Here is a 26,666-nt window from a genome sequence, read left to right as displayed (position 1 = left end):
CAATTACAATCAAGTCATTACATCACAATCTTTGCAAACATATAAATTACATGAGGCAGAAATGTAGGTAACAATTTGTAGCTTGCTAGATGGAAATGGATCACATACTATTAAAAAACAGCTGATCTGAGTGAGACTGAATTGCAAAGCAGAAGTGAGAATTAGCATCTTGAGAATGGATTACATACTTGCAGGGAAGAAAATAAATTAGAAGATGTTCAGTCAGATAGTTCTATTAGTTAAAATTTTAACAGCTTTTAATAAAATACATATAAACACATAGAATTTCATAAAAACAAGACATAAAAGAGATATACCAGATAAACAATAAAAAACAATTATATTAATATACAATGTTGCCAGAGTGTAAATGCTATACATAGAGAGGAATTTAAACCAATGTGTCTCGTAGAAGGTAGACAGTCAGAAACTGGTGGTCGAAATCCCGACCGCCAGCTACCCGACCTGTCAAATTCCGGCATGGGACTGATAGGCATTGAAATCCCGATGCCTATCATTATCCACCCACCGAAATCCTGATGCCAGTCATACCAAATAAATGAAAGCCATGCATTGGGACCTCTTAGCTTCGGTAGGCAGGGGCTATGTTTAGGTACTCCTGGGGGGACTTAGGGTTAGGAACACCCCTGGGAGAGTTAGGCTAGGGGAAGGGGGGGTTAGGATTAGGCACTCCCCTGGGAGTTAGGTTTAGGGTGAGGGGAGGGGGGGTGAGGTTTAGGCACCCCAAAGGGAAGGTTAGGGGGAAGGGGTAGAGAGAGAGCCTACTTACCTTCACTGTCAGGATCTTCACCTGTGTCAGGATTTCTACCGCCGGCCTGACATTCGGCAGTCATACATATCCATTCCCAGTGTTCTATACAGTAAGTACAATGTTGGATTGAAATTAAATTACAATAGAAAGGAAATAAAATGTTTGTCACTCTGATTCTTTGGTGTTTGGCAATGATTGCTCCTATCTGATAAAAGCTAAAATCTCTCAAACATAATACTTTATATCCATTCTAAATGAGTCAGTCTTGTCCAGACTGTGTGTGTATCGAAACATTTCAGGTATACATGCACCTCTTGACATAAAAAACTGCATTGTATGAGTATACACCATGGTCCTAAATATTGGAGTACAGCACAATCCATGTAATTACATGTCACTGTGAGAGAATAGTTGGCCTGGCTAAAAACTTTGTACTGTTATGGTTACCCATAGGACGTGAACTGATTTGAAGCCACTCTGAATATTGCACTTGTATAATCAGCAAAGATGCAAAAGCAGGACAATTATACATATAATGATCTAAGTTAATTAAGACAGGGATCTACTACCATTGGGTAGAGGATCAGTTAGATTCTAACTTCTACAATTCAAGCAATTAAAACATGGATATGTTACACTTTAGCTAACATAAAATGCAATAACAGTATCAGTATCTCTAGGTAATAAAAAAACAAAAACAAATTAAGTCCTAGATTAAAGCCTCTTTTCCTACTTTGGTGCATAATTAATACTAAAGGGAATAATGGCAGAAGAAGGGAGGGGAAGGAAAGAGGGAAAACCAGTGGGGGTATAGGGAGATAAAACCCAACCTGGTATCAATAACAGTATATGGTCAACCTCATAAATCAATCTCAATATAATTGTTGAGAACCTCCAGACAGAGACCTCATCTTATGGATATAGAAGTTTTCCCTTATGCAGAGCTTGCTAAATCTATCTCCACATCTTGCTATGGGTTTGTTACTGGTAGTCCTATAGGGCTGTAATTCTCTGACATGCCTGGGGATACTATGTGTGCCTAATCCCATTTAAGATGTTTCTTCTATGTTCAAGGAACCTGATTTTAAGGCTCCTTCTGGTTCTCCTTATATATTACAGTCAGCATCTGCATTCCAGTAATAAATGATGGAAGTACTTTTGCAATTGATAAAGGATTTTATAGGGAAAATCTCTCCGGTCTTATATGGTTTAAATATATGAATAAATGAGCAAGTAATGCAGCTCCCTGAGTTACATCTATAACACCCTTCTGATCTCTGTACTAACCATTGATTGATCATAGTATTTTGAAGATTGCAGCTTTCCTCTTATTCACCAAGAAGCTAGTTGCTAATCTTTGTTGTTGATTTTTAGATTTTTTAAAAATCACGGTTTCTGCAATACAACATTTAAGCAGGTGATCAAGTAAAAGAATTGGAAAGTTCCCCTCAACTATGTGTTTGATTATGTTTGTTGCAGTGTTATATTTAGTGATATAGTGTGATTGATCTCATGGGAAATTAGAAACTACACTTTTCCTATTCCTATAATTAAAAGATCTTCTCTATTTAAGATCCTAGTCTCCCCCAAAGCCGCCTTTAGAAGGGAATCAAGTCATTTTGTCATGTTAAATACATTTATCAGCTCGCCAGCCTATCATTCAAACTGTTCCCTCTGAGAACAGTTTCTCCATAATCATTGCAGCTGCCCAAATGGTTTGTTCTTAATCCAAGATTTGAAATACGAACTTTTGTAATATAAAAAGTTTTAGTTCTCTACCTTTCCTATAACTGAGTTGTTATACATTCCCTGTTAACAGACAGAGCAATATCAAGTAAGTAGGCAGAAAGTTGACCAATACAGGTTGTAAACTTTACATTAAAATGATTGGATTTGATATAGGTGGTGAATCCCATAAAGGGCCGCACATCCCCATGGAAGATAAAGAATAAGTCATCTATGTAATGGCTGTAGAGGATGATCTCTGCACTGAGATTGCGACCACAAATGTGCGCATCCTTGGAAGCAATCATAGATATTTGCAAATCTTGGTGCAAATTTTATCCCCATGGCTGTCCCCGAGTATCTCTAGAAAATATCAGTGATTGAAAAGGAAATGGTTATGTGACCAGATGAACTTGATAGATTCAAGTAGAAATATATAGAGCCAATCTGAGATCTTTGCATAATTTGACAAACATTCTTTAGTCACTCATACTCCTTTCTCATGGGGTATATTGCAGTACAATGCCTGCACATCACAACTTCCACAGAAATATGTATCTTTCCATTTAATTTTACTAATCATATTTAGAAAGTACATTGTATCTTATGTGTGATCTAAGAGATGCTGTGTATGGTTGCAGGAATAAGTCAACAAAATGTGCAAAGGTCACCATGAGGGATCCTATCCTGGAGATAATCAGATGTCCCAAGGGTGCGTAAACCATTTAATTAATTTTAAGGAATTGTATGACCAATACACACAACTCATTTTTGTATTAAATGTATTTGCACTTTATTGCACACATCCTGGCAGGAAGATGTTCTGAGCTGCTGCTCATATTTGCCCACCCCATCAACTTGGTGGTTCAGATTTAAAAAATAAAAAATATAATTAAAAGGGGCATGCAGGAGATGCTGTCTATGACCATTACAATTTCTGGACAATCATAAAATTAAAAATGTCAGGCAGCAATGTCCCAAACAGCACATAATGAAAAGAAAAGGAGGTGCAAAATGAATTTGTCCTTGGGCCCTCCCAACCACCCTTATGTTGTATATATGAAAAAGGACATTCACAGTTTAACAAACCAATCACTTCAGCAACAGGGACTGCCACTTGTGGATGAAATGATTGGTTTGTTTGGGCCCCCACAAATCAAGCTGCCAATGTGCAGTTTGCATTGGTGGCAATGATCCCATACACAAACTGCTTTACAACATAGGTAAGATCAGATGTCATCATCATCTCCATCAGTGTGTACATCCTCTTCTTATACACAATATTAATTTGTACCCACTGGAATCCACCATTACCGGTGTTTCTATTTTTTACTTGCTGGTAAAGGTCTTCCTCATGGAATTTTCTAATTCATTTTGATTATCATCCTCCATCTTTTTCAAATTTTTGGGGAGTAACCTCCTACGCCGATCACTGACAAGGTTCCCGGCTGTGCTGAAAACTCTTTCGGAGTACACACTGGAGATTGGGCACCTTAAGTAAAGCAACACCAGTTTTATGTAATGGACTCTAAATTGCCTCTTTTTCCTGCCAGTAGTGAAATGGACTGCCTGACATTCCTATTTGGATTCTATGCCTCAAATAATCAACCCACCATTCACCATCACCAGCAGTGGGTCTCTTAGGAAAATGTAGTTGTTATTTCCTGGCAGCCACAGAAACTGAAGGAGGAGATGCTGCCATGTCACATGCCGCTTGAGCTGACAATTTTACCAACAGTTTTTTGCATCTCTTCAGATTTATGTCCATCAGAAAGAAAGACACAAGGTATGATTTAAACCTAGGATCAAGTATGGTCACCACAATATAGTGATCTGATTTCAAGAGATTGACAACCCTTGGATCCTGGCAAAGCAAATGAAGGGCTTGATCTACAAGTCTGACATACTTAGCAGAATCACTCCATTTCAGCTCCTATTTTGTTACTCCAGCTGCTTTTGCAAAAGTCTCTGATAAGGGGAATGACCTGACTCAAGCTGGCAGTGTCTGAACTAACTTCACATGTGGCAAGTTCGAAGGGTTTGAGAACCTTGCACAACACGGAAATTATTTTCCACTGCGCTTGACTAAAGTGCATTCCCATTCCTTTTCTTATGTCATAGGCCATGGTGTAGCCTTAGATTGCCTTTTGCTGCTCCTCCATCCACTGAAGCATATAGAGGGTAAAATTCCACCTAGTTACTACATTTTGCGTCAGTTGATTACAAGGCAAATTCAACAGTACTTGCTGGTGCTGCAATATTTGACATGCAGTTCCTGAATGTTGAAAATGTCCCAAAATCTTTCAGGCCATCGAGAGCATCTCCTATACGCCCCTGTATTTTTTAAAGAATTGTTGCACCAAAAAAATAATTGTGTAAGCAAATCATGGGATTTGTTTGAATAACCCCAGATGTAATGCTCGCACAATATTTGTGGCATTGTCAGAATTCACAAATACTGGAGGAGAGTCAGTCTGAATCTGGACCTCAATCCCTTCTCGTTTTTTTTACCTATATATCCACATTTTTTTTTATATATATATCCACATATGAGGACTATGCAAATCACCCAGTGCCCTGAACCCCAGAGCCCCATAGACTCATAAAGAGGGAAGAAGGTGAGTATGATGTCCTCTTAGAGCCATGACAGAATAATACAGATGAGTTTTTAGCCAATTTCCACCTCTGCTCCAACATGTAGGAATATATAGTACTCCATAAGTATCACCTGGATTTGGTGCATGTTCCTGCCTGAGGTCTGGTGTCTCCTTATGCTGTAACCCAGAACTACCAGTGGACAAATGGCATGGACTCTATGCTGTGTAATGTGTCTGTTACTATGATAGACACTTCTTTGCTGGAACTGGACGAGACCTCTTATTCCACAGGACAAGTGTCTTCTTCATCATCCATATTATTGTTGCTCCTTTCTTCTTTCCAGCTCTTATTGACGAACTTCAAGACTTCTTCTGTGGCTTTGCTTCTCTGATTACAGTTTATGGCTAAAAGATAAGTGGGCAGCTTGTTCCATGGTGAGGGAGGGTCATCAGATGGAGTGTGAGTTTGAAATCTTGCAAATCTAATGTACTCTTTGTCTCTGGGTAGTGCCACCTGCCAGGGAAACTCTCCTGTGAACAAGCAGTAAAGGACTACACCAAAAGCCCACACATCAAGGGTGGAGTCTACAAGCAAACTATCCGTGTCAATTGGCACATCTCCAGGGCCATGTAGGAGACACTACTGGACCTGGGATAAACAACTTTTCCCTTGACACGTGCCAGACCAAAATCAGTTATCTAAGTAAAATGGCATTCCTGATCAAACACCAAAACATTCTCTGGTTTGATATCCAAATGCACCAGTCATTTGCTCTCTATAAATTCTAGTGCACAGGAGATTTGTAATGCACATCTCTTCACCGCTTCTTCTGGAAGTCCAGTCTGAAAGAAGTAAATACACTGATTTTGCATCATATTAATGTCTTACAATATATAAATGTTTCTAAAGCACCGAGTTGATATAAAATCACTACAAGGACCTCAACTTACATGGGGCAGAATGAGAGAGAACAAATCACCCACTGCTGCCAGCTCCTGGGCAAAAGCAAAATGGTCACGGGTCTTGAACATAATCCCACTGATACCAATGATATTGGGATGAGAGGAGAAAGGACATACTGAACTCCATGAGGAAGCTTCTCTCAGTTGTCCTTTTCCTATCCAGGACCTTCAGTGTCATCCTCACATCTGTGATAAAAAAGAATCATAATTAGATTTGTATACAAATTAGGCCAAGTAATAGATGTGAGGGCACAAAGATGATTCTGATTAGAAGTGGGCACAGAGTGGAGATTAGGACAGTAGTGAGTGGGGATTAATGTGAGTAGTATACATGGGAGTAGGTTAAGTATAAAGGGGCATTTGAGTTAGTAGTACACATTTGAATTAGGTTTGTATGAGGGTAATATAGTGGGTGATAATGGTGTTCATGGGCATTAGTATGACCAGTATAGGTAGTAGAAGGGTATAGGTGGGAGTAGAGTAGGTGTGAGGGGGTATTAGTATGGTTAGTGAGAGTAGGGTAAGCCCTAATAAAGAGTTTGGTTTCCATAGAATGTTTAAAGGTTTGATGGCTGTGAGAGACTCCTGTTGGGCATGGTAGAGAATACCATAGGTAATTCAGTAGGATGAGTATTATTATTGTGTATTTTTGCATTATTATTTATGGTTCATACTGGCAAAATCTCCCTCTTGTTATCTTGGCAAACCCATGGGAAGATTCTGAATTTCTGATGATACTGACCTGTTTTTTTTATCCTTTACCATGAAGACTGAGGCATAACCACCTCTTCCCAGCTCCTGCAAGACATGAAAGATGTCCATTAGTTCTATCTACCTAAGGCACTTGGAAGCAAAAAAAGAGACCATTTCCTCCAGGACAAGCTCCATGTCACGTGTACTGGTGGCCATTGTATCCTGTGGAAAGTCAGAGACACTGATCTATTATAATTAGTCATTTAGTTATGGCCCCAATCTATTGCCCAGAGATCTGATGAGAAGGTGCAAAATTGTCTCATTCTCCTCAAACACAAAAAGACAGTCAGTCTGAGTCTCTGGGAGCAGAGGAGAGACATCTGGTTTATGTGAGGGGGGTGGGGCAGGTAAGTGCTGGAGCCTCCTGAGTGGCTGGCTGATCATTTGCATATGTTGTGTAAATAACTGCATTGTTCTTTAGGATTTGCATTTGCACAGATTGCTATAAGAATGTGTGAGAGACTCCCAGCTGTGCTAAAGCCCAGGTGCATCACAAAGGGTGATAGTAACCCAAACACTGTATCTCTCCAACTCACTGTCACTCAGGTGTGTTCTATGTTCAGCTTTAATATATTGGCTATGAAACATTAATATTCATGTTATTCATAACTCTGCTGTTTTATAATTAGGAACAACTATTACCACTATTTTCACATCTCTTTACTTTGTTTGTTACCTCTACTTTTATAGAATAGCTATAACCATTTATGTGACATATGACCGGTTTTCCATCCTAAATAATACTATTGTCTGTGCTGGTCTCTAGTACCAGTCTAACACCGGAGTCAGTATGATTATAGGCAGCATTTTCCCATGTACAGGTGATTGTGTGACCAGACATTGGAGGGTTTGTGCTTTGTATTATAGACATTAGTTTAGGTGAATTATACCTATTTTACACCTAAATCCAGGTCATAGCAGGTTGAACCCAGTTTACACCACAGACTGGACATGGGATATTGCCTGGGATTACCTGTGCCAATGTCGGGAATGTGAGTCTCCCTATGCAGAGAATGGGACACAGGTCAGACAATCCGAGTTACTCATTTATCTGGGTCTTCCTCAGGTAGCCGGGTTGGATTCCCAGGTACCTGAAGCTTTGTTAACCTTATTAGACTGAGCCATGACCTGGGTTATCCCGGCAGTAACCTGGGTTTTTGTGACGCTGTAAAAGGGGTATAAGAAAGCAGTGATCTGTAGTCAGCACGATGCTGAATAAGCACCATAGTATTGGGTTCATTGCATAATACGTGTTTTAGTCATAAGCCCTGATGGCGTCTGAATGCATGACAAGGAAGTTTGTTTAATGCAGGGTTACAATTTAAGCTGGGTACACTCTATACGAAGTCAATGGAACAACTCGATGTAACAATACATGGTGCCATCCATACTGTACACACTGTATGATGAGGTGTATGATGGCACATTTAGCATCATTGTATCATTCAGCCCATCTGTTATGCAGTACAGCAGATGGGATGATACGATGAACGGCTGGTATGCATGAGCGGGCGCACGCACTACTGTACGATCCATAAATGATCTTTCACAGCTCAGTCGGAACTAAATATCGTGTGACAGATTGAATAGTATGTACTCAGCTTTACTCACATAGAAAGGGAGGTCCGAGGGCCCAGAGAATGGGCGGAGATCTGAGGAGGGATAAAAATGACATTCTATAAGAATCGGTGTCTATGGTCTCACACCCTGATTAGTATATTTGCAGTTTATTTTCCTAAGCCACCAACTTCATGGAAGTGAGGAATAAAATCAGACTTTCTTCCCTCCAGATATGGTGTCATGTGGTCATTTACTATGGATAATATGTCATTGTTGGAAATACAGTATAAAGGTTTGGTGAATGGTGTAACACGGGGTGTAGCCATCATTACTTATAGAAAAGTCTGTTACACCCCTCCCAGCTATAGTATCTCCTCATTAGCACATGAATAAAAATTAGGGGTGTGCACCAGCCACTTTTCGTGTTTTGGAATTGGATCTTTCTTTGTGTTTTTGGATCTGGATTGGTTTTGCCAAAACCACCCTTCTATGTTTTGGGTTCTGGGTTTTGTGTTTTTTGGATCTGTATTTTTTTGGGAAAAAAGCATAAAAACAGCTAAAATCACAATTTGTGAGTTTTTCTGTTCCTATGCTATTATTAACCTCAATAACATTAATTTCTACTCATTTCCAGTCTATTCAGAGTAGATAGAAAACACTTTTCTGTCAAACTTAATTTGACAAGTACCACGCCCATTTCTCCTCCCCCTGCCACTCCCACTTTTCCGCCTCTTTTTGATCTCGCTTCATATAAAATTTATATGGCTTAATATAAATTTTATGTGGCGCGATATCTTTTTGATAGGGTTTTTTTTAATAAATCTAAATCAAAAGTATATAAATGCGATAGGTCTTGATATAAAATAATCTTTTTGATAGCGCTTGATAAATAAATCTAAATCAAATGTAAATAAATGCGATAGGTGTTGATATAAAATGTGTTCAATGCTTAAACAGACATTATTGTTGTTAAACTTCGTGATAGCTATAAAAGTAAATACATCTTTATCTAACAGCCAGCCATGCCTATGAACAAAAGAAACGGTGCATCGCGCCGCACCACTGATCGAATAAAGCGGATGAAAAAGGCGTATTACACGGTATTGAACCCCGGCAGTTATAGCGGCTTTGATAAGTATTATAAGGCCATTAAAGACGCATTTAAAAGAATGGAAATTAAAAAATGGATGCAAAAACAAGACGCGTATACGTTACATAAACCGGCTAGGAAATTCTATAAAAGGAACATGATCTGCGTATCCGATATAAATCAGCAATGGCAATGCGAATTGGTATCGCTGATAGACCTTGCGAAGTACCATGATGGTTTTAAGTATATATTAATAGTTATCGATATATTCAGTAAGAGAGCCTGGGCTGTAAGCCTAACGTCTAAGAGCGCAGCAACCGTCGCTAGCACTTTTGAAAAAATATTTCAGCAGGGCTACGTGCCAAAGAAGCTGCAAACTGACCATGGTAAAGAGTTTCTAAACAAGGTCCTAAAAAATCTGTTAGAAAAATACGATATACTTCATTTTACAGCCAACAACAACGTAAAGGCGGCGGTTATAGAAAGATTCAACAGGACTTTAAAATCACAGATGTGGCGCTATTTCACAGTGCAGAATACCTACAGATATATAGATGTTTTACAGGACTTCATATACAGCTATAATAACACGTATCATAGAACGATTAAGTGTACGCCGTGTGATGTGAACGCCTCTAATGCTTTGAGCATTTTTAAGATGACGTACGGCGAATACTTTAAAGCTAATAAAATACAGCCTCGATTAGCCGTAGGTGAGCACATACGCATCTCCAAATATAAGGATATATTTCAGAAAGGCTATGAACAGAATTATTCTGAGGAAATATTCGTCATACAGGCTGTGAACACTAAAGGACTTAGGCCGCTTTATACGTTGGCGGATCTGTATGGCAAAGTTATAACTGGCAGTTTTTACCCCGAAGAACTTCAAAGCATTCCCAAAAACTATAACAGAACTTACAAGGTGGAAAAGATTTTAAAAAATAAGATGGTAGGTGGTCGGAAATATGCGTTGGTCAAGTGGCGCGGTTACCCCGCAAAATTTAACAGCTGGGTTGCAGCGTCTGAGATAAAAGATATATAAAGCGCATTACACTCTAAACAGGGTGAGAAATTGATGACAAGTCGTTCTACATAACATTGCCCAGTAATGCGTCGGCGGACACATTCCAGCAAAATCAGATTTCTAACTATACAATAAAATTTGCAAAACCGATACTTAATCGGTGAATGGGAAGTTGCTCTTTCAGAAATACAATACCCGCACACGTGGAATACAATCGATATACGCGATTGTGTGTTGAAAATAACAAGGTGGGATGGACTGAACACAGATGTCACAAGGGTGTGCATTAAACCCGGTTTTTATGAAACAATCGAGGCGCTGGTCGAAGCATTCAATGCTGAAATTGAGCATCATAAGCTGGATGGAGGATTAAAATTATGGTACGATTACCTCGAACGCGCCGTATCCTTCGACAATAAGCCGATGTACCAGATCACAGCCGGTGTTAAGCTGACAAGAATGCTGGGTTTACAACCTAAAATTAGGTTTTCAAAGCCATGCGCCGACATCAACGGGGGGCAATATACGTTGTACGTGTACACAGACATTATCGAACACCAGAGGGTCGGTGATAGTTATGTACCATTGCTACGGACTGTTGAAATTAAGGGGCGTAACAATGAAATGGTCACAATTCGATACGAGAAACCAGATTACGTACCTTTGTGCAAAGAGCATTTTGACACGATTACTGTAGAGATAAGGAACGACCAGAATGAGAACATAGCATTCAAGTTTGGAAAAGCGATCGTAAAACTACACTTTAGACGTCGCAAAAATGGTTTTTATTAACCGGGCAGAATGGTCACTGTTAAAAAATATGGCGATCCGGCGCTGTATGCGCAATATTATAAAGCGCAAGCCGGTAACGGATTACCCGGTTTTCACGGCAGCGCTTACATGTACGGATGCAGTTTAGGTGGTATTTTTCAAAGCCTTATCAGAAAAGCGGTGCCTCTTTTCCGGAGAGGTCTAGAGTTAGCTAAACCGCACGTGAAGACCGCGGCGCGCAATATCGCAAAAGACGTTATTGGACACTCCACAACGGTGGTGGTGAATAAAATACACGAGGCAAACCAATCCAAACAAGATGGTTCAGGAGTAATATATTCAAGAAAAGGCGTGTCTAAAAGAAAACGGAAGCGCACAATAGCGTTTCCGCCTTGGGGCATCCCTGTTTTAAATAAAAGCAGGAGACGCCGCAGCTTAAAGAAGATGAAGAGAGAACCGAAGCGCGGTGCTGCTGATAATTTTTAAACATCATGTCTTTCATACACACCGAGTCCGTAGAATGCGCAAAATCAGAGCTGGATCTTTTTGATGTGCCCCTGACACAAACTAGCGTAGAGAAAAGTCTATACATCGAAGTTCAGCCTTTAGCGGCTTTATCCGACACAGCGCCACTTGAATATTATATAGCGGCCAGCGGTGAACACTACTATGATCTGAACAACACCCTGCTGTACGTGACATGCAAGATCGTACGAACCGATAACACGGCGATAGCCCAAGGGGCCCGGGTCGCCCTTATTAATTACCCCATAGCGACATTATTCAGCCTAGTGGATGTTACTTTGGGTGACAGACTCATATCACAATCCAACAATCTTTATGCTTACCGCGCGTACATTGAGACTATATTGAATTATAGCTCCGACACTTTGTCAACAAAGCACACCACAGGATTATTTTACAAAGATGTGGCTGGAGAACATAACAACAGGGTTCTGGACGGTCCTAACACTGGTTTCAGAAAACGAGCAGGAGCGACCGCGCAGAGTCGCACGGTTGAATTGCTAGGGCCGCTTCACTGCAACCTTTTCCACCAGCATAAACTAATTTTAAATGCCGTTGACCTGAAGATTAAACTCACCAGAAACAAAGACTCACTCTGCTTAATGTCTGCTGAAGCGGATGCCTTTAAAATACAGATCGTCGCAGCGTCCCTTTTTGTGAAAAGAGTGCAGGTCTCACCGGCCGTACGTATTGGGCACGCGCAGGCGCTGCTAATCTGCAACGCGAAATACGCGATTGACTGCGTCAGAATGAAAATCTACAGCGTACCCGCAGGCAGTAGAGTGTTTAATCTCGAAAATCTATTTTTAGGTCAAGTGCCGAAAACGGTCATAGTCGGATTTGTGGACAACGAAGCATTTTCAGGAGCCCTTGATCGGAACCCCCTTTATTTTGAACATAAAAATTTTAACTTTGCATCCCTTTATCCGGATGGAACGCTGCACCCGGCAAAACCATTTCAACCAGACTTTGAACACAGTAATGCTGTAAGAGAGTATATGTCGCTCATACATATCACAAATAAGCAGAAATCTGACGCCGGAATACTGGTCGACCGCGAAGAGTACCTCAACGGCTACACGCTATTTGCTTTTGATGTATCGCCGGAGCAGGAGTGCGGAGAGCACCTTTCCCTGATGAGGACAGGCTATCTACGCACCGAATTCCGCTTCGCGGAAGCTTTGGATCGTACAGTCAACGTGATCATTTACGCTTTATTTGATATCATTGAACTTAATCAAAGGCGTGATGTGCTGTATGATTACCTATAAGTGAAAGAAACTATTTCAATATTTTATCGAATCTTTTAATGATTATCATTACGTGATAAAAAGACAAAAAAAAAAAACACAAAAAAAGAGAAAATGAACACGCTACAGATAAATTGTATTCTCTACACTGAACCAAGCATGCGCTGTTATTTTAAAGGAACATACGTGTGCGATATGTTGCCTACCGATAAACTGGCGCATTACCCCTGTGCGTTTGTAATTAACACGCATAGTAGCGGCCAGCCCGGTGAACACTGGTTTGCCGTTTATTTTAATGAAGCAGGGATTTGTTATTTTTTGGATTCTTACGGACTCGCGCCGGACAACGTTATTTTCCCAAAGAATATCATAAAGTTTTTACATTTTAATTCAAAAAGCATTTGTCACCAAAACCGCCGTTTGCAAGGCTTTTCAAGCACTGTATGCGGTCAATATTGTATTTACTTCATATTTTTAATGTGTAAAAACTACAAATATGAGGTAATTCTGTCCCGATTTAGTAATGATACAAAGTGTAATGACCGTGTAGTTGCAATGTTTGTAAGGCGGCTGCCGAAAAGGCAATGTTTGAGCCGCTATATGGATAAATGTATACAGAAATGTGTAACTTGTAATCAACCCTGCGTTAGAAACATTTTATGTACAATGCTTCATAACTATAATAAACAACAATTTTAAACATTATGTTGTTGCGTGTTTCTTCTATAAACACCGATTAGAAACAAAGAACAAAACAAACCGTTCTAAATCATAAACATATTTTATTGTAACATAAAAAGTATATTTACAGATACAGCGCTGTTGCAATATCATAACAATTGTAATCAGAAAGGTATTTGAAGCATTTTATGCACAATGATACACCGCTATAATAAAGAAACAGTTTTAAACTTCATTACAATACATAAGCTTAAAAACAATACAAATAGGTTATAGACTCAGCCACGGGGCATCTTTAATCACTTGGAAAGATCTTTTTCTAGGCATTAAGTAACCGTGTGTCATTGTTAATCCGGGGGTGCTTAAAACATTTAAGAGTCGTTTGTAGATATGGTGGGGTTGATAAATACCCAACACCAGCGGTATGTGTTTCTGCCTTTAAATGGTCTAGGTGCAGCCTATTGGATGCGTTGCCAACCACTGTGGACGGTATATTTAATTCCGCCATGGCTTGCATAATCTCGGCCCAACCATTCAGCATTTTACGGCTCGACACGCTGTGACTTTGCGTGATGCTTCTTATTAAATCCAGCATGTTGGAGCCCTGTACAGCATTACCTTTATATAGAAACTCGCCTTTAGCATTCCAGTTTGTGATGTGTTTAGACCCGGTCATTTTATTTAAAAGTATCTCGCTGTTTTTCCTATACCGGTCATTAACACCGTCCAAAACTTCTTGATAAACAGCGTCAGAACTGTCTGACTGTCCAGTGTTAGCTGTTTGAGGAACAGTTGGCATTTTGGGCGTTAAGAGAGTTAAAGTTGACATCTCTCTATCAGACTGCTTACTCAACAGATATTTCTGCAACGCGGCTGTGTAACGTTTAGCCTTATCATACTCCGATAAATCATTACTCTGTAGTATGTTTTACGTATATCATCGTTACCCGGTTTGTTGCGCAAGTGCTCTATCTGCTGCTGAGGCACCAGATACATTTTCTCAGCGTATTCCATCAACGATTAGTCAGAGGTCCCGTTATTAACGGTATAGCAAAGCCAAGCAACGAGCCAATAAATCCGCCGGACTGTTTCACCAAACGCTTCATTTTACCAATGGTGCATTTCTTATTACATAGCGTTTTTATAAGGTTGCGCTTCTTTTTAAGGTAATTCAACTGTCGTGACAACACTATTTTACCTTTTAGCGTGTTGAGCACAATCTCACAAATGTCCGTCACCAAATCGTTGATAAAATAGCGTTTCTTTGAGTCGGTGGAGCCTTTATTAACGCTTTTAAAAGCGCCCAATTACGACGTAAGCACACCAACATACTCGCTGATGGTGTCGCTATGGCAAATGACTAAAAGTTGAAGAATTACAGCTTTTTAGAAGTATGCTTTTTATAGACGTACGCTACCGGTGTATCCGGCGGGAATAACCCGCTTCGTAAACGGTACTCATCAAGCGTGTTGTTTCTTAAAGCAACCAGTAAACACCCATAAGGAGCTCTGGTCGTGTCTTCAAAAGCCTCTAAAAAGAACATCGATTTAACGGGGTACATCTGCCTAGCCAGCATTGTCACTAGCAATTTATCCCTAGGATTTTTAAAAAGAACCATATATTTTGTATTTAACTGTATAGTTCTGTTCTTTTTACCCTGGCAAAACACATTTTGCACAAGGTACATGATGCTGAGATTTCTATGGTGTACATACTTTGTGAAAGCTTTCTCAATCTCCGAATTATTACTAGCCGACTCCATCAGATCATCAACCACTACTAAATTAATCTTATCGGGCGGGAAAAGTTGGTCGTCGTTAAGTCTCAGGTAGCCCCTCTATAAAACGCATACCGGGGTAATTCCACAGAAGATGATCGTACATTAACTGCCAGCAAGTGTAAAACCAAACAAAATTATCGGGAACGTGTGAGAGGTGTGTAGTGGAATTATGCAGCAGCATTTTCACAAAATAACATTTACCCGAGTTGGAGGGTCCTGCTAAAATACATGAAAAGGGGTGTTGCAGCCTGATATCCATCTTAATACCCAAACGGTAGCGTTGTGAAGTTATCTGTAAGCTTCCATTTAGTGTAAACGCACTTTTGCGTTTTCTGCAGCACTCGCGTTTCAATCTGCCAAAACCTTGTAAAACGCACTATACCGGGCTGGCGAATCACAATTTTTTTCTGGTCGTCACCTTCGGGGTTTAAAGGATAAATTCAGGCTGTCAAAGTTGACATGTTGTACATTATCAACATTAAGCGTGATTCCTTTAACTTTTAAACTAGTCTTTCCGTTATTTAAACGATATCCATATGACTTGGGCTCCGCTGAGACAAACTCTGTTATATGTGCACCAGCTGGGATTTTGCTAGTCAGTTCACCTAGATAATCACCCAATGGCGGATTCCAACCACCGGGCCTGCTGACAAAAATGACAGTCTGTATCATGGTAAAGACAGCGATCTTGCAACCTATCCAGCAGTTTGTACAGTTCAATACGGGCATACGCTGTTGTTATTGCGGCTATAAAAATATTACAAATACGCGAGCTGGTGTAATGATCTTTGGCATATTTCCAATTCACCATCACCACGTCGTCATCTATGAAGTCTAAAGAAGATACCTCATAGTGGGGCAAAAACGCGTATTCAAAAAGTTTGTCGGGGTCTGAGACAATCGCGGTGTTGGGTAAGTTAGACCTTTGCCCAAACTTACCCCACAATGAGTTCAAAAAGAGCTTAGACAGCTGACGCTTGGCCGGATTAATATGAATATGATCCGGCCGTAAAGACACCCCTTCATTTTTTTGATAGGCATCTATATACGCTTGGCGTTTCTCAGAGTCTGTACACCATTCGGGATAACCGGACGCCTCTTGTTTGTCCCTGAGATGTAATTTAATGTACCCTGAAAACAAATCATCGGATTGGTTATCAAAATGCCACACCTCATAGATTTTACTCACTTTGTAACCCTTGTCAACGGCTAAATTTAACTCTACGGTACACCACGTACCGACGAGGGCTCGTTCCTCATCATTATGTTCACACGACTCTGCATGCCCAGACTCACAGCATGTTCGACATAAGGGAAACATTAGTTTACCGAGCATTTTAACAGGAAGAACCGGAAAGAAAAGCCCACGCGGAGGGTACACTTTTACTTTGGCGATGCCAAAATATGTTGTGATATCGCCAAAATCTTTATAAATGATCCTGGGATGTTTTACAGGATATGATTTGGTTTTGTTGACAAATGGGTACAGACTGGTAAAATCATAGTAGTGTATGCGCTCGTCCTGTTGCGTTTGTTGATACAGCTTTATGGCGTTTGTACATCCGCCATAAAGCGCAGCGCGCGGGTCCAAGGGTTCGGGCAATTCCCTGTCCTTAAGAAATGCCTGTAGACACGCATACTCTTTTAACATTTTTTTCCACTCGCACTCCCAAATAACACGCACGTGAAACCCACACAGTTTAAGAAAGTTCATTCTCACCTGCGTCTTGTGACTCAACTGACCGTAGTTCGTTTGAGTCACTTTGTTTTCATCATCGGGGTTGTAACAAGTGCTACATCCATGATAAAAACAACCTTGGAACTCAAACGCCGTTTGTACACCATTGATAATGGCGTATCCGTCCAGGTAGTATCTACCAACTTTCTTCTCTCCCCCTTGTAACGCGTGTCTTATGTACATTAACCACTGTATGCGCTATGTACATTAACCACTGTATGGCTGGTGTTGAGTAGTGCTTCTGAGTCTTATGATAGTTATCGCCCGGTATAAGCGCCAGCGAGTTTTCCTTTAAAAATTTACATCGGTACATGGCCATACATACCGACACTAATGTGGTAAGTTGAAACGGGTCAACGTGCCTCTTAACAATGACAGGTCCCTTTTTCTTATATACAATTACATCCTCTGCCGTCATTGCTAAAACGGCATCTTGGAAGGTCTTACAAGCCATGTCATCCCCCGACACTTGTGACCGGAGGTGGTGTACAAACTGCAGCGGTCGCAGTACAATTTTTCAAGACACGGTGTTTTGGAAGACAACGCTAGAGCCTTGTGCTCTTCTAAACAATTGGTTGACCTGCAAAACACCCTACACACAGGACATCTTAGCGCCGCTTTTCCTGTATCAACACAGTCCTGTCTGAGGCAGGCCTTACAAAAGAAGAGGCAGTCGTGATTATTTTTGTGGTGGTACGCTGTGTGGCAAAACTTGCAGAAGAATCGGGCACCCACAAATGCTTTTATGTCTAATATACCGTAGTAATGGTCGTCGTGCCATAAGATACACAGTATGTTGTCTTTGTATAGACTGTCTGTACAATAATAATAATGCCAGTCCGTAGTGTAGTATCTTAATTGTTGCTTTTAAGTGATTTTCAAAACAAGCAACGTCGCTAAAGCTGATCGGCTTATAAAGGGGCTGATTCAAAGCTTTATGAAGCTCAAGAGCACGATCGTGCATAACGATATCCGAGGAATTATCATTGTCCAGAAGTTTGCAGAGACTAGCCGCCAGACACAAATTGTTACCGCTGTTATTGAAATCGTATAACAAACGCCTGCGTTTCTCAATAATAAGACTGTGTGTTATTCTCCGCAGGCTTCAGCCTGTCAGGGCTCCGCCTACGCGATTCTTGAAAACAGAGATCACAAATTTCAACTCTGTATCAATTAAAACCTCAGAATTACTTTGCAGCGTGTTTGTTATCTGATTAAAAAAACTGATGGCGTCTAATGTATCGTGCGGCCTGCGATGTGAATAAATTGCATTGTGTAAAGTACTGCCCTCCAACCTTAACTGCACACGGTCATTAGGGTCGACATTAACCATGTAACTGTCGAGCAAAGTCTGTATTGCGTTGTGTATTGCCCTCATAGCATCTACAAACGATGTAACCCTATCCAAATTGACAAACCAGAAATGGTGGTGGATTTCAGATGCCCTGAAATTGGGGTGGTTTCGCTCGTATCTGTCAATGGATTCTAAAAACACAGGGTGCATCTCCTCGTTATTACCGGGAGATTCTGGACCGACAGGTACAGGTGATGCTACGGCATGATCCATCTGTGATGATCGTCTATCTACGTGGTGCGACGCTGCGTTGTCATTCTGGCCACTAAATCTAAACATGCCATGCCGTCCTAGTCTAAGCTGTTTCTGTCTTGCATTTATTAATGTCTGAATAGCGCGCTTTACTTTTAAACGTCTATGTATTTTTACAGCGCTGCGCTCTACGTGCTGCATGGCGGTTCAATCCACGGCTCGTCATAATTAGTCATTTCTTTTTTTTACCGAACGCATGGGCCTGTATGAATGCATTAGTTTCACTACCTAATCTATCCTGCTTTGTTACACCATCCATATAATGGTTAATAAATTCAAAAAGCATGCGCTGGTCATGTTGTCCGCTGCACATTATTTCAGCGTGTCGCGTTAACAACCCCTCCGCTATGTGTTTCACGCATGTGAGCTCTCTAAAAATCATGCCTAACATAGCGTGATATTTTAATTTTGATAGCTTACTCATGCCTTCTGTCCTCGCTGCTGTACCTGTAGTGGGTTGTCGACCAACACCTCCACCTGTCAATCCTACGCCCGATGGCCCTGCGACAGCGTCGTCCAGCGTGTTCTGAGGAGCTGGATGATGTCTACCACTGTTGCCTGATGTCCCTGCGACAGCATCATCCAGCGCAGCAGAAGGCGGCTCATTCACAGGCACACTGACCCCGATGCTCAGGGTGCCTGAAACACCACCTTCCTCGTGCGATTCTGCATCTGATGCCCAGAACACCTGGGCATCTTAAAGCAGATCATCATCGCCCCATATCAAAATGGACTCTACCTGCGTGTCTGGGATGATAATTGTATCAGATTGGGTTTCTGGTACTGTAATAGGACTGACCCGTACAGATGGTAATATTATAACATTATGTTCTTTTGTATGCCTGCTCTTTCTATTTGAGGTGATATTGCTGACCTCTGCGGTAGTGTTAACGCTGGTGCAGGGCACTTGCTCATCATGCCTGTTGGTCCTCTTAACCTTTGCGCAACCTGTGCCAGTGCTTACACTAAGGCATGGTGATTGATTATTATCATCATCATCATCATCCTGACCTGTGAGTCTGTATGTCTTACCACCATCACAACTTTCTTGTACACTTCGCAACGGCATCAATCGCCTTCTTTTAGGGGCTGATTCGTCAGTATAACTCAGTCTCCTCTTTAATCGCTTTTGATTTAATGGTTCATGCACCCAATGCGTTGTGTGTGGCAAAGCTCTCACCCGTCTATGTGGCTTTATTTTATTGTACAATTGGTTCATTATCAATGGTGTAGAACCGGCAAGATGATAATGGCTGTTCAGAGGCGCCGGTGTGCGTTGGTTCTCTTTGTCAGCATCGGACAATTGCGGCGTTGTTATCCTGTCCGCTGTTGTATGGGCCTCTGGTTCTCCAGGCGATTCATCAACCGTTATTGCACTGCAATAATCCACCGGACCCGTATTATATAGCGCATCTACATCGAACACTAAAATAAAAAATAAAAAAGCATTTAGATGTGCAGCGGTGATATACATTTTGCTCTGTGGAAAAATCATCATTTTAGATGCGTGTAATGAACATATAGCGTCGATTAATTAACTTACCCTCGATAGAATGCTCTCGGGGCAGTTCTGTTGCCGGCACCAGTGGTGAACATGCTGGTGCATCGCGTATAAGTCTTTCAATGGCTGATTGCCCACATGGTACGGTAGGACTGTCTGTGGAATACAGATGCATAATTTAAAAACATATTGCATGATCTACTTACAGGCATTTTGTATTGTCGTTAAAATACCCATGGATACTTACAGCTATTTTCTGACTGCGGTGACAATGCATACCCCATGTAAAGATTCTGGAACGTTCCGATATCAGACCCAAATGCGCATTCTGCGCCGTATGGGTCGGCACTTCTCAGGTCTTGACCGGCTGTTCCTGCATAGGATTAATTCTGATTAATTATGCATGAATAAACATTTGCAAAATAAATTACAAACAAAAAAATAAATAAAAAATAAATTTTTTTTTAAATGTAAAAAATAATAATAATAATAATAAATAAATAAAAAATTCAGCACCCTTTTTTATATAAATAAATAACTTTATGTAAATGTCATTAAACAATATGACAACTTACGGGTTAGAGGCCGATATACATGATCTTCCTCATCTTGCGAAAGGCACATGATCATATCGTCAGAAATCTCAAAGATGTTCTGGCTTGTTGACTGTTTAAAACAAAATATTATATTAATATGCAAATCGTTTATATTTTTTACCGTTAACGCATATTTTTACCTGATAAAACTGTGTTGTACATATTATTATTATTTTTTCTAAGGGTGTGCCTTGGAATAAAAATTATGCTGAAAGACAAATTAAAAATATATATTTTAATTTCACATGGTCAACACCCGCTAATCATAATTACTCAACATACTTTAAAATGAATCACATGCATATTAACATGCATCAATCTGCAATGCCAAAACTCGTCACTAGATGCTGCTCAAATCATACGTAATACACTGCCTATCTTTGAAAATTTCAAATTCCATCCCACTGTTAACTGTATAGCATGAGTGGAACATTTGATTCATGAAAGAAATTTCAACGTATAATTCACGCAATATAAGTATCACTAATATATCCATATATATATATATATATATATATATATATATATATAAAATCATACATATATATATATATATATATATATAGCTTTATTTATGTAATAAAAACACAATTAAAAGAAGGTAATGTTTGTATAAACAAAATATAAATCACATGCATATTAAAATTTGCTAACACATGCATTACCAAGAGATGCTGTTAGATTAGGAATTACCACCATATATTTATAACCCGCTTGTTATGAAACACAAAAAATAGCAGTAACCGTTATAACCAAAACTATGACTTTTTAAAAAAGAGAAAAAAATGTATCACAACCATAATAATATAATCAATATATTTACCCACATATATTACAATTACCGATATATATAACAACTTTTAAGAACAATTGAAACATTTTATGAAACACAATTATTTTAATTACACATGGTCAACACCCGCTAATCATCATAATTGCACAACATACTTTAAAATGAATCACATGCATATTAACATTTGCTCATACATGCATTACCAAGAGATGCTGTTAGATTAGGAATTACCAGCATATATTTATAACCCGCTTGTTATGAAACACAAAAAATAGCAGTAACTGTTATAACCACAACTGACTTTTTAAAAATACTTATATACTTACATATGCCTGTATAAGCTTGCTCTGTCTCAGTCTTCAAAACAGATGTGAATATCAGCAGACAAACAGCTGATCTTTTAAAGGTGAAATGTATGAAGCCTCCTCTATGGGCATGGTCATAGGGGGGCGTTCACTGTCTTCTGTTCAGATTTTAACTTATTTATTAATAATCACATAATTTTTCTCTGGAAAATGATATACTAAAATTTTTTAGGTCTTTATATTGTACGGAAAATTAACTTTAATTTGAGTCTAAATAAACCATGGTTTTACTAGTTTAGCACAGATTTTGGTTAAATGTTTAATCGTCGGCATGCTGTTATAAAAATGTGTCTGTATATGTGTGTGTGTATATATATATATATATATATATATATATATATATATATATATATATATATATATACACATTTAAATAAATGAAAAAAATATAAAGTATGTGTGTGTGTATATGTATAAGTGTATATATATATATATATATATACATATTTTATATTTTTTTCATTTATTTAAATGCACGCTATTAGACATAGTGCGGCCTATAATTTAAATGCAAACACGAGATAGTTTAACAAACAGGATGCAACAATTATCTGGCTTTAACTTATATAACACAGTTTATCATTTGAGGTTAAAGACAACCTAATGCTAATATTGCACCATGTTGCTTATTTGTATTTGTATCTTACAATTGAATACATATTTATAGTGATGCTGTCATATGAATCTAAGGACCGTATTTAACAAAGCCTGATGTTAAATAAAATCAAATCTTGATGTGAGATAAATTGTGATCATGTCTGGACATGTCTGAGCCCATCCTCCAGAATGCACTGTTCTAGTTAAATCAGGTGTGAAGACAGAACATGTGCTTCACATATGTCACAATTTCATGCTTCTCCACAGGGTATAGGACTGGACAAACATATTCTCCATCTCAAACACAGAATGCTTTTCACTCCCCAGCAACAACTTTCGATGAAACCCCATTTTATATAAAATGAAATAAAACACTATCGCTGTTATATAATCCTATCGCATTTATATACATTTGATTTAGATTTATTTATCGTTTAATATGCATTTTATATGAATTTAATATTAAATTCATATAAAATGCATATTAAACGATATCAAAAAGGGGAGGAAAAGGGGGAGTAGCAGGGGGAGGAGAAATGGGCGTGGTACCTGTCAAATTAAGTTTGACGGAAAAGTGTTCTCTACTATTCTGAACACCTCAATATTGTTTTTAGGCCAAAAGGTTGCACCGAGGTAGCTGGATGACTATGCTAAGTGACACAAACACGTGGCCCATCTAGGAGTGGTACTGCAGTGGCAGACAGGATGGTAGTTTGAAAAACTAGGCCCCAAACAGTACATAATGCAAAGAAAAAAAGAGGTGCAAGATGGAATTGTCCTTGGGCCCTCCGACCCACCCTTATGTTGTATAAACAAGACATGCACACTTTAAAAAACCAATCATTTCAGCACCAGGGTCTGCCACACGACTGTGGCTGAAATGATTGGTTCATTTGGGCCCCCACAAAATAAGCTGGCAATTAATCTGGCCCTGCACAAACTGGCTCTACAGAGGCAAGATGTCGTCCTCATCCTCATCATCCACCGATTCCTCACCTTCTTCAGTGTTGTGTACATCCTCATCCTCACAGAGTATTAACTCGTCCCCTCTGGAATCCACCACCACAAGTCTCTCTGTACGTTCTGGAGGCTGGTCTCCCTGGAAGAAGTGATAAAACTAATTTTGATGAACATCATCTTCTCCACATTTTGTGGAAGCAACCTCCTACGCTTTTCGCTGACAAGGTTCCCGGCTGCACTAAACACTCTTTTGGAGTACAAACTGGAGGCGGGGCAACTTAGGTAAAATAGAGCCAGTTTGTACAAGGGCCTCCAAATTGCCTCTTTTTCCTGCCAGTACATGTACGGACTGTCTGACATGCCTACTTGGATGCTGTCACTGATGTAATCCTCCACCATTCTGTCAGTGGTGACGGTATCATATGCAGGCACTGCTACTTTGTTGATGCACGTGCAGCTGATGCGCACACAAACACAAAAAGATTTAATTTTTTTACGGCACTTTGGGTGTTATACAACCCTTCAACAGATGAGCCAGATGGCCCTTGATTTATGACACAGGCATATGCTTGGCACTGCTACTTTGTTGATGCACATGTGGCTACAGCGCACACAAATAGGAAAAAAAAAGATTTTTTTTTGCACTTTGGGGGAGCACCCCTGATGGAGAGAGCACCCCTTTATAACTACAGCCTTTATGGGACACTGCACAACACTGCCCAGCCAGCCCCTATGGACTTTGGAGTGGACACAGCCCCTATGGACAACAGCAGCACAACTCCCACCCTCTTCCTTCACTGTCCACAGCCAGAGTGAAAAATGGCGCCGACGCGGGGACCTTTTATTGAATCCAAAACCCAAAAGATCTGACAGTGGAATGATGAAGTTTTGCCTCGATTTGAGGTCCAAGTCAGGTGGGAAAACCCGGGCCTGACTCTGTTCCTGGCTCGGATCGGGGGGGGTTCTGATTTCAGAAATCCTAACCCGCTCATCCCTATTAAAAATACAATGGGCCCTCATATTCCTAGGGCTGACTCTGTAATGCCGGGTGTGATATAACAGCCTGGTCACTCACCTTCCATTACAGTATTTATATCTTTTGTATATAGTGTTTATTTATACCCAAGTGAGTGTATAGAAATTCCTGTTGCACTCAACCAGCTGCTGTATCTCTTAATTAGCATATTAATTGCAGGACAATAGAACTTATTCTCAAACCAGACTGGACCATTATGGATGTGATACTGGATGTAATGTAAAAGCTACTTATTGCACCAAGCAGGAGGTGGTATTACGGTTGGTCATGTCCAGAAAGACACTGATTTTTATGCATATTTTAATGTGTTTTTCAATATTTTAGAACAGAATAATAATAAAAAATAAAATTCCCATAATCCGTTTCCTTACTTAACAGTAGAGATGAGCCAGACATCCGAACCCACCTGAATTTAGCATAACCGAGTGGGATCCAAGCAGGCTTGGCATTTCCCACCTGGTCAGATCTCGAAACAGAGGCAAAAAAATAGTCAGAAACCTCATGGTTCGCGAGCTTTCATCTCTATGATCAATGTAGTATATAAGGGACCACGCAATGGATGCCATTTCACTCCGGCTGTGGAGACTGAACAGGGAGGGTGGGTAGTGTAGGACTGGGAGAGGTGCTGGTGCTGTCTGCTGTGTCCTGGGTGGGTGACTGCTGATCCATTCTGGTCTCTTGTCATGGTGCTGTCACTGTGCTGTCAGCCAATACATCTGGGCTGTCTGCTGTGTCCTGGGCTTGTGCTGTGTCCATCTCTGGGCCCAAGTTCTGGACTCCAAAACAAAAAAAAATTGTAAAAAAAAAAATCAGTGTCTTTTATATTTTTCTGTGTGTGCGCGTGCGTGACTGTTGGGCTGTACCATACAAGATCCAGCCAGCAATGCAAGTTGCAACCTAGTGCTGCCAGAGTTCAGTCATGATCAATCATTGCTCTGGAGCCAAGTTCATCTGGAGTTGACAAAAAATATAAATCATCATTTGTCTTTTTGTAACCGCACCTTGGCTACACTATTGGTGATTGTGACACTGCTTCAAGACTGCAGAAAATATGGAGGGCTGTCACATGACAGGAGAGCAAGGCCAAGAACCAAATGTTGTAGCTGCTGCCAACAGTGCAAGGCCGTCAACTTTCTCGTACTCTATGAAGGCCCATACCCCAGGGCTTAAGTCCCGCCATCGATATGGTAAAACAATTTTTGCTGGAGGTAAGAAAAAAATTGAAAGGATATTTGCCTTTAGATAAACAAAAAATTGGCAATATGCCATTCACTACACGAAGTGGCAAGGAATGGATATGGCCTTGGCCTTTCTTTATGAAAGCTGCTGATTCTGATATCCCTTCTGCTTGTAGTAGTTGTGGTGGTGGTCCAATTAAAAAAGTGAAATTTTTTAAGACTGCTCCAGAAAAACCAACTATGGGCCCTGAGAAATCAAAATCCCAAATCCCTGAGGAGAGTGCAAGTGTCCCGTGGTTGCAATGTGTGAGCCTGACCTAAATGCTAGTGTACTGGAGGATCCTCCAAGTTCCAAAATGTGTGTGCCCTCTGTAAATGTGGGGAAGGGCAGTCGACATCCTGCACACGTAGTCATTGAGGATGCTTCTGTGAAATTGCACATGGAGGAGGACATTTTGGTAGTTGAAGGTGCTAAGGATGATGAGGATGTTGATGATGAAGATGTAGGTGATAAGGATGTTGATGCCGAGGACGTCCTTTGTGTAAGTAAGGCAACAGCTGTTGCCCATGGTTTGAAAAAGCCAAAGCCCAATGTTGTCATGCTAGGACAAAAGACAAAAAAATCTACTTCTAACGTGTGGAATTATTTCCATCCCGATCCGGACAACAGTTGTCAAGCCATATGTGCCCATTACCATGCAAGAGTGAGTAGAGGGAGGGACCTAAACCACCTAGGAACCTCCTCCTTGTTACGTCACTAGGAGCGCATTCATCAAATATCAAAGTGTACATCACCAAGTTC

The 26,666-nt window shown here is 40.2% G+C and overlaps 1 protein-coding gene across 1 annotated transcript in view; it reads right to left on the bottom strand.

The window, feature by feature from the left end:
• Nucleotides 1–5,374: 5,374 nt before the first annotated feature.
• The window catches only part of LOC148477367 (serine/threonine-protein kinase SBK1-like), a 39,289-nt gene continuing 17,997 nt past the window's right edge, over nt 5,375–26,666 (bottom strand). The window contains exons 5-6 of the mRNA XM_088456848.1: nt 18,358–18,396; nt 5,375–5,690 (exon numbers count right to left, since the gene is read on the bottom strand). Of these exons, the coding sequence (XP_088312974.1) occupies nt 5,375–5,690; nt 18,358–18,396 (355 nt within the window). The remainder of the gene's footprint in view (nt 5,691–18,357; nt 18,397–26,666) is intronic.

This window comes from Taudactylus pleione, unplaced genomic scaffold (genome assembly GCF_031769625.1).
Source record: "Taudactylus pleione unplaced genomic scaffold, aTauple2 ptg000722l, whole genome shotgun sequence".
In the NCBI taxonomy this organism is placed as follows: domain Eukaryota; kingdom Metazoa; phylum Chordata; class Amphibia; order Anura; family Myobatrachidae; genus Taudactylus; species Taudactylus pleione.
This window is presented reverse-complemented; position numbering and strand designations above follow the sequence as displayed.